General features: G+C 41.3%; 1 protein-coding gene across 1 annotated transcript; it reads right to left on the reverse strand.

Moving 5' to 3' along the window:
* Window positions 1-4,677: 4,677 nt before the first annotated feature.
* Window positions 4,678-9,872, reverse strand: fam162a (family with sequence similarity 162 member A). Its single transcript, XM_042334732.1, has 4 exons — window positions 9,645-9,872; window positions 7,450-7,558; window positions 6,363-6,471; window positions 4,678-4,939 (listed from the first exon to the last, which is right to left on the reverse strand). Exons 1-4 carry the CDS (start codon window positions 9,838-9,840, stop codon window positions 4,838-4,840), a joined length of 516 nt encoding a protein of 171 aa, XP_042190666.1. The 5' UTR covers window positions 9,841-9,872; the 3' UTR covers window positions 4,678-4,837.
* Between the last annotated feature and the right edge of the window lie 191 nt (window positions 9,873-10,063).

Here is a 10,063-nt window from a genome sequence, read left to right on the forward strand (position 1 = left end):
TCCATCCTCGTCAACTGCCTCTCCTCCCTCATGCACCTTTGTGGGACCGCACTAACCTGGCTCGAGTCCTACCTAACAACCCGCCTTCACTTTGTCTCTTCAGCGAAGACTACAAGCTCTAATATGAACCTTCTGATTCCGAGGTGAGAGTGGTACCAATTGAGGCATGTTGATTATAGCACCCCTCAAATTTAGCAGTGACTAGGAATTTAAAACCCAGGCTCTTCCTGGCTATTAGGGCAGCTCAGGAATGTTTTCATTAATAAGGAGCATTGCACACAATTCCACAACCTGCTTGATATCTTACAGCAGGGTGGGTGCATTTCAATCTGGGTTTTTTAAACTGAAGATATTATGAATGTATCATTCAAGTGCACTCTTCCTAAAGCATTAAATCCCATGGTCTCAAGATATTTGCTGACTGGCAGGTTACACAAACATTTAGTTTGCCTCTGAGTCAGGAAGATGGGGTGGGGTTCAAGCTAGCTCCACCTCAGCCCAAGGTTGACACTCCAATGCAGTGTTGGGGAAGCGCTGGATTGCTATATTCGAGATGAAGTTTTTTGGATAAGTGATCAAGCTGCAAATTTCCCCGTTTAGGTGAACATTAAAGATCCCAATGGTTCTTGGGTAGCCCTGCATTGTCAAAGTTGATCTCCTTTAAAGAAAAGAGAAAGGAATTTCTCTCTTTAACAATCTCCAAATAAAAATGGGCCATTTACTTCATGGCTGTTTGTGGGACATTGCTGTGGTAAATTAGCTGCTGTGTTTGTCTACAAAGTACATACACAGTATACATTACATTATATCCTGTAAAGTTCTTTGAGATTTCCTCTTGAGTGAAAGACGCTAATAAGTGCAAGGATTATTATGCATATAAAGGCTGGTAAAATAGCTTAATCCCTTGCTGCAAAAGGAAAAACTGTAATTTGTCTCTACAAATCACATGATAGTAAACTTACCCTTGCTCACATTATAGTTTAATCCATAAATCCTCTGATTGATGTTTCGCATAGCTCAAGAGTTTGGAGAAGCTCTATATACTGGAAAAACATTGGCAATTTTCAACACAAATGAATAAAAATAAATGAATTAAAAAGTGTGATTGGTTTGCAACATGGCAAGTTCTGATGTGTTGCTTGTGTGTATTCAGCTTTGAGTGCAATTAGAGTATTGCAGCGGGATTCGTTTTAAGAAAAAAAACTATTCAATGAAGTAATTTATATTCCGCAAATTTTAATTGTCCGTTGTTGATGTAAGTTTCTCATCTAAATGAGACTAAATAAATTGGATGAGCAATTGATGTCAATCAATGTTTTCTTCCATTTCCAGTACTCATATTCTCTTGCAGGCTGGTAAAATATGCTAACTCTTCAAATTATAATCAACTACATTTTGGTTCACTCAGTTTTGTAAATAACTGAGGGCAAGATGTGGCACTAATGCCAGTTGGCAAGGTTACAATCCAGTTCTGTACACACATCTCCTTGTTCGCATCCACTTTCGTGTGAGACAGTTCATTGTTGCAATAAAGTGCAAACACTGAAATTTTCAATTCTGCTTTTCAGCTGAGTAATAGAAACAGAGAGACTTAAAAACCTAATATGGCTGAGCAGGCGTTCAATCAGGCAGGGCAACAAATTATGATGAAAACATTTAGTCAGGAAATTGTAAGCAACACGTTGTAATATCAAAGATTGTGTTCCATTGTTTATTATTGGGATATTTATTGTTTTTGTTTTCCAGAATGTATTATCTTTTAGAGAATTCCAGCAACTTAATATTAATTTGCTCCCGCTTGAAGCCCTTCCTCTTCGACTATGCTTACAGCCACCACGTCCCCCACCCCTGGCTCGGAGTCAGGCTCTGCCACTGTTAAGTGCTCTGAGATGCTATCTTGTGTGGAGGGCGCTATGTAAGTGCAAGTTATTGTTGTTGTAATTTCTGTATGACATTAGGTTAAAAATCTTAGTGGAACACTTAATATAATGTTTGGATTTGATATAGCGCTTTTCACGTCTTCTAGTGTCTCAAAGTGCTTCACAGAATATACTGTAAAGTGATTGTATATTTTGTGAGTGAAACGCAGCACCCAATTGTGCACAGCAGTGCCCCGCAAACAGTTGTGGATTGAAGTGAACAATTTTTCTTTATTTTTTGAAGGAATTATTAATCCCCGGAAAAGCGATCAGCAATCGACTAACAACCGGGTTTCTACTTACTGCTAGGTAAACAGAGGTGTGTGGAGAAAGGAAACTCGCCAAACATTTCACCCTGCCAGGAATTGAACCCAGGTCTCTCACTTGCGAGGCGAGTGCTCTAACCACTGAGCTACAGTCTACTTTGTGGAGTCCTGCAGCTCAGTGGTTAGAGCACTCACTTTGCAAGTGAGAGACCTGAGTTCAATTCCAAGCAGGGCGAAACCTTGGGCAAGTTTCCTTACTCCACACGCCTAATAATAATCCCTCCAAAAAACAAAAACAATAATTAAATTGGTCATTTTCAATCTACGACTGTTTGTGGGACATTGCTGTGCGCAATTGGCTGCCGCGTTCGCCCACAAATATACAGTCAATTCACTTTACAGTGTGTTCTGTGAAGCACTTTGGGACGTCCTCCCGACATGAAAATCGCGATATCAAATGCAAGGATTATTATTATTACAGGATTTCAGCGACTGAGGTGCACAGCTTTGAATGACTAGCAAAATTAGCAACCATGATAGATACAAAACTCTAGATTGCAATTGTACCATAACCTAGCATTATGGATGATGGACACTCACTGTGTATCCAAACCAAATAGCAAGTGTACTGAATTTCATATTCTGGGTATTACATAATGTTTGTTTTACAAACCACCACTTTATTTCTATGTTTGTACACAAAGAGTTTCAAACATCTTTATGCTTGTGGTCTGAAAGCATAGTACATAGAACTAAAGAAATCTATTGCCATCGTATCTGTGGCCACTTTTGAGAGCAATCCTTTGTCCCCTTTACCTGTGCTTTCCCCATACCCCATTGAAATATATGTACATATTCGCAATACTACTGATAAATTACTGTAATTGCTGCATTGCAGATGAATGTGACATGCATGGTAGCCTCTATCTCATGTCAAGTAGGCATATCCAGTTCATTATAAGTGAACATGGAAGTGCATTCAATAACCTGAAAATTGTGATCTCTCATAGACGGGTACATATGCTACCAAATCCTCTCAATTCCATTATTAAACTACAAACAATATGCAGTCACGATTGTTGTTTCTCAAAGTATTCGGCCCAAAACAAGTCAATACTTAAATCAGCACTCAAATCTTATTAACAACAATCGGTATGTTTATAATATCAAGTACAGTATTACACCAAGCAAAACACTTAGCTTTTAGTTCACCTACAACTAGAAACAATGGTTTACTGACAGTGTATAGTGAAGCCTGTACTGATGATAAACTACCACAGAACAATACAGCAACACATTTGCATCCGTGAATTTACAACCAACTGTACACTTGTGATCACAGCAGGTAAGATTCATTTTAAGTTAATGAAAGAAACTTGTAAACCACAGCTATGTGTATGTAAGATTACTCATCCCAGACACCTTCCATAAATTATTTACAACACCCTTTTTGAACGAGTTCAAATGAGAATCCCTACAGACTTTGCCCACCACAAGCACTGATGCCTGTTTATGTGTGTATTTCTCAACCATTTGATACTATTTTTGATCTGGAAAGATACGAAATAACAATGAATGTTGAGTAGCCAATGCTCTGTAGAGTTCTTACAACTAATATTGTCCTGAGATTTTGTGAATGATTTTTTTTTGGTCAGCCGCGTGTCTGACACGTGGAAATCCATCATCTGGCTCATCCAATTAGGCTGAGACATATGTATACTACCTACATATGGAAATTTCTGTTGTCTGGAATGGAATGCACACTTTCCCTGGTGAGCATCTGCTTACCTAATTCCAGATGACATTAGACATAAGTTGGCAAGATCCATGGTTTAGGGACCTGGGTATTTGTTTATGTACAGGTGGAGGTTAATCAGCTGAAACCATAGATTGCTGTTGAGAGCACTGTCTGGCAATCTTGCCACTTGTCTAGCTAGGACTACAATTCTCTTTAGGGCTTTAACTTGCAATTTTAACAAGAGATGCGTGGGACGAACCCCGTCCCTCGTGTCTCAGGAACTAGACCTTTGAGATCACCAAAAAGGGTTGAATCGATTCTGACATTCTCATCAAATATATAAGTTTTCCCAACAAAATACTTTACAGTGTATTCTGTGAAGCGCTTTGAGACGTCTCAAAGACGTGATAGGGCGGTATATCAAATGCAACGATTATTATTATTATGTAAGAAACGGGCATCTCCTGCAATCTTTGGAAACATTCAAAATGTTTTGTGTATGTAGATTAAATAAGTAAATAAAATTCTTAATAAAACAATACATAAAAGTCCTTCAAGGTGAGTATTTTGTCAACAAACGTCTACAAAAGCCCACAGTTTTCTTTCCTTCTATCGGTTACAAATTACAGATGTCTGGAAACAGCAATGTAGTGATTCCCGTTCGATAGAACGCTTCTCTGCAGGGAATGAGATTTTGTCATGTTGATGGCTACTTCCACTCACTTGAATTTAAGCAGCCTATATAAAGTGGCAGTGGTTTTAAATAATCTTTATTTTCTTTCAAACTCGTTACATTTTGTGGGATCCTGGAGCCTCTTGGACACAGACCAAAGTACTGGTGTATCACACACACAAGCTGCAAGTATGCATCTGAGCCCTATTTAACATCAATTCTTGTTTCAGATCATGTTCAATCACTGATTTTTGGAAGCCTCTAATTCTCTTTGAGCCTCTTCTTTCCACCTGGCTCTTTTCTCCATGTTCATGGCCGTCAATGACTCCTGTCTACCAGCAGCCTGCAAACGTGCATTAGAAGGGAACAAAAATTGAAGGTCAGAATTTCTAGGAACCAAATGAGTTTTGGACTTGAAACTTTTGAACCAGTTCAAACCTCGCTTGTTTCGCACAACATAAATCTTCCCAAATGCAGACACAATCGAAGAAAAATTGAAGTGAACAGTATCATGCAATTGTAAAGTGATCTTTAGCATCTGAGCTTTATCTGTTCTGGCAGAATAGTCAAGAAGCATTAGATTTCTAGGTTGACAGAATCTATGCCACTAGCGATATGGAAAGGGACTTGTTGAGACTTCTAACTGCTCACTCAAGATAATGCATAACTCATCCCTTTGGAATATTCTATTTAAATGCCTTCCTCCTTATTTCTCCCTCCCTGATCTCCTGAAGTTGTTGGCTGCACAGATATCTCACCCAAGTCACCATTCTATATATGTGGCCCTGAATCAGTAGTGGTGTAAGGCCTTTCAATTCTGGGTGAGAGTCTCCCCAAGCAGAGCCTCCTTGGCTTTAGAAGCAAGCCTTGAGGTAAGCACCTTTTTAAATTGGTGAAACTGTGTGGTTGAGGGAATTGCATTAACTTCACTATTTAGAACCAGAGAGCTGGTTGCAATTTGCTTCCTTTGCTCATCCACAAAGATCCAGTTCAAAGACTTTTCCACGATTGCCACCAATAGTACTCTGAATTGCCCAACAGACGCACTTGTTGTGAGATGAGCATGCCAAATAGCTACACTCCACCCTTATTACATACATCCTTAGACACCAGTGTCTGGCACGTTAAATAAGGTTTCTGCTATATTTAATGCCCTATAAACAAAGCAGAAAATACAACAAACACAGAAGGAAAAAAATTAGGAGCTACGATCCATAGCATAATAGAGGTAACACTATCACAAAGACATTTTAGTGAGAAATGGAATGCTTATTTTTNCTTCCCCAAGATGGAATACTTTATTATCTTCAAAGGGAACACATTGAAGTTGCGAATCCCAGTGACAGCTCAGCTTTTATAACTTGACAGCATAGCGCCATCTAATGTGAGTAGGCAAGAATTAAGAGTTTAGACTGGGAATTACTTTTTGGATTTGGAATATAAAAATGATACCATAAATGGATAATGAGGCAAGGAAATCTCAAGACTGGCTTGAATTCTCCAGGGCCAAAGAACATGCAAAAGCAGTTGCTTGATTTCAAATTAAGTAATTCTTACCACTGCTTCATGCATTTTTAACATTTGTTGTATCATAATCCAAGCAAGTATAAATTATTGCTCAAGTGACTTATAAGAAATCTGTGTATTTAGGTGAGTTAAAAGTTATTCATGTATTACCGGAAGTACTTGAGTAATTAGGAATATTTTTCTTGAATCCTGATTTTTTTCCCCCTGTTCCTGAACTGCCTAATAAAACAGCTTCTCACCTTCTTCCCTGCAATGACTGTTCCAATGCAGGCTAAAACTGTCAAGAGTACCATAGCGTAACAGGCTTTCACTCTCATTTTGTTCCTTGCAGCATCGATCATCTCAAACCTAGAATAGAAATAGATTCAAATTTATCAGCAGAAAAATCAACCTGTCAACTCTCCTTGACCAATGATTATACAACAGTTTGTCTGTTGCAGCTCTACACCAAATAACTTGTGTGGTATTTTCACTTAATTTTCCACACTACCTCCATGAAATAAACTCTCAGCAAAGTCCACGTTCACATTATTTGTACAGCAATTCTATTTAACATGCTTTTGAGACATTAGGAGAGAAGAAAGGATTGTATATTAAACAACAAGCCCACTCTTTAAAACCCAAGAAGTGTCTCACTTGACGGCAGTATTTAAGTCTTAAATTTAATATTCTTGACTATCCTGCGATGTCCAAGTGATCATGAAATTACAGGTTATAAAAATCTCGTATTTACATTAGCACCTATAATGTCAAAAACACCTCAAAGCACTTCATAGGTACTTGCTGTCAAGTGTAGTGACTGAGTATAAGTAGGAAAATGCATGAGCAAATACATATAGCAAAGGCCCCCAAAGAGCCAATTGAAAGACCAATTCATCTGCAGCATTGCAAGCCAGGAAATAGGAAGAAACTCTTCTCTTTATGAATACTCTGATGAGATTTTCAATATATTAATAATTAAACTTAAATTTGATCTAGCACCTGATCACGTTGTTCAGATGTCTCAAAGTTCTTAGAAGGAATTACTATAATAATGTAGTGACTATATTTTGTAGGTGAATGCAGTAGCCAATTTGTGGTCAGCAATATCCAACAAAAAGCCATTAAGTGAAAGACCAATTTTAGTTGGAGGATTTTTGTCCACAACACTAGGAGAAACTCCCTTCTTGTTTCGAAATTTACCAAAACAGGCAGATTGGGTTGAGTAAGTGCCTTTGGGAGAAGAAAACAAAGATGGGGGGAAGAAAGTGAAATAGAGAATCAACACTGAGACCCACATTTGAAGCCATGAACTCGTACAATTGCATACCCTGTTTAAACACTTACGAAACCACAGCTGGTATGTCCTCTTCACGTTTGAATCGACCAGCCCATAGGAGCAATCTTTTATCCATATTTGAAGGTGTGAAACCAGGCAGTTTGTACGCTGGACGTTCTGCAAGAAAGGAGACGAGATGTATTTTCACTGAACATCAAACATCAGAAGCATGTTAAACAAAGATGTACTCGGTGAGCAAGAAACCCCAACAGTATATTGTTAATAAGTGTATATATCTGCCAAATAGCAGTGAGAGCTCCAGGAATGAAAATGACTATGATCTTTGCAGTCCATGAAACTCGCTAACTACTTTTATTCCGTGGCTGATAAGAACTGAACATGTTAGAGCCTCCACATCCTGAAAGGTCAGGTCTCCTTGGAGTTAGCACAATTTTTTTATATTCATTTTATATTTTGCATATACAGTATATTATTTGCATTTACACAAAGAATGCACAGCATGGAAATAGGCCAATCGGCCCAACCAGTCTGTGTAAAAATATATATTACTCTATACTAAAGTTTTCTTTTACTGAATAAAATTCTAATTATTGAGAAACTGAGCAAGCGCAAAAGCAGCTGAAATATCAATGGTATTGCCAATATCTTCATAGGGCCTTAGGACATACTCCCGACGTGAAAGGGCTATACAAATGTAATTTTGTATTGTATATTGTATTGTATCAGCAACAGGTACAAGGAACACTCATATTTTTCTATAGTTCTTATCGTGTATTTGGTCACTCAATCCATGGCTGTTTGTGGGACACTGTTGTGCGCAATTGGCTGCCAAGTTTTGCCCACAAAATATACAGTCAATTCACTTTACATTAAATTCTTTGAAGCGCTTTTAGACATCTGAACAACGTGATAAGGTCTACAACAAATGCAAGGATTATTATTCTTAGTAGTAGTAGTATAAATGAAAATATTTTCAGTTTTTTCCCTCCCCCAGTTAATGGTCACCTCTGACGATACTGGTAATACCATCTCCATCTCACACGGTCCAGAAATCTTCAATATCTAAACCAAATCAGAGTGTGTGAACTTATATGACAATCTATCGGGGAGGGAAGACACATTCTCACATTTGCATTGCCACCTAAAACATAATTGCTGTCAAGTGTATTGACTGTGTCATCTCTCAGCAAATGGGGTATTCATTTTGCACACAAGGTCCACACACAAATTTTATTTGTGTGTGGAGAGAGAGGTGTATTATTGGCCAGGACCCCGAGAGAAACTCCTCGCTCTTTTCCCATAGTGGCATGGCGACCGTTAACTTCCGCCTGTGAAAGGGTCCTTTTAACGATCTTTTAAGATTTTTTTTAAAAAAAAGATCTTTTGCCTCCTGTCTGGGGCGAAACACTGCTGACGCTGGCCATCTGAAACAAAAACACAAGTCGCTGGGGACACGCAGGTCAGGCAGCATCTATGGAGAGAGGAAAATGAGTTAACGTTTCAGGTCTATGACCTTCCGTCAGAACTCAAGCCAGGACCTTGGACCGAAGGACTTTTGACAAAGCAGTGCTGCCCCCGGCCGTGTGCCACAGCATCGACCCGGATTGGAAAATGTGGTCACTCAATCCACGGGTGTTCGCGGCGACGCCGCCGCGCGCGACTGGCTGCCGCGTTTCACACACACACACACACGCAGTGAATTCACTTTACTGTATGTAATAATAATAATAATAACAACAACAATCCTTGCATTTGATATCGCGCTCTGCACGGAATAGACTGTAAAGTGAATGGACCGTACATTCGTGGGCGAAAACCCGGCGGCCGATGGCGCACAGCAGCGGCCCATCCCCACAAACCGCCATGAGATTGAAAATGACCGATTTTTTTTTTTGTGACCGTTTTCTTTCCCCTGGAGGGATGGCTACCGGGCGGGCGGGGGCGGGGGAGGCGGGGGCGGGCGGGGAGGAGTAAGCAAACGTGCCCAAGGCTTCGCCCCCACGGGGAGCCGAAGCCCAGTGGGGGGGTCTCCCTCTCGCAAAGCCTCCACCGTTACTCTCACTCAACCGCAATATCCCGCGCGGACGGCTCGAAAGACGCGGTGAGAGAGGCGTCGGATCAATGACTATAATTGTTTTATTATTATTATTATTATTATTATCGTCGTCGTCGTCGTCGTTGTTGTTTGCACCGGGTCAGGGTCCGGCCTCGGGGCTGGACAGCCCCTCTCCCGCTCCTTTACCTCCGCCCTCAGGCTCGGGCCGGGCGGGGCGGCCCGGCTCAGGCACCAGGTTGCTGCCCTGAGTCCTGCCGCTCAGACACCTCCTCCGGCCGCCCGCGCCGGGCGCCCTGCTCGGCCCCTCCCCTCGGCCCAGCCCCCAGGTCGCCCCGGGGCCCGGGAGCCGCCGCTGAGCCGCGGCAGAGACACGGCTCCACATCCTCCACTCGGGCCAAAGCTGGCCGAGGGCAAGCGCACGGCGCATGCGCGGCGCCCGGGCATCGGCGCCTGCGCAGAGTCAGCTACTGGGACCCCCAACCCCCCCCAGCCATCAGCGCCTGCGCAGTGCCACCCAGTCATCGGCGCCTGCGCAGTGTCAGCTACCGGGATCCCCCCCCCGACCAGCCATCGGCGCCTGCGCAGTGTCAGCTACTGGGCCCCCC

This window comes from Callorhinchus milii, unplaced genomic scaffold (assembly GCF_018977255.1).
Source record: "Callorhinchus milii isolate IMCB2004 unplaced genomic scaffold, IMCB_Cmil_1.0 Scaffold4, whole genome shotgun sequence".
Lineage (NCBI taxonomy): Eukaryota > Metazoa > Chordata > Chondrichthyes > Chimaeriformes > Callorhinchidae > Callorhinchus > Callorhinchus milii.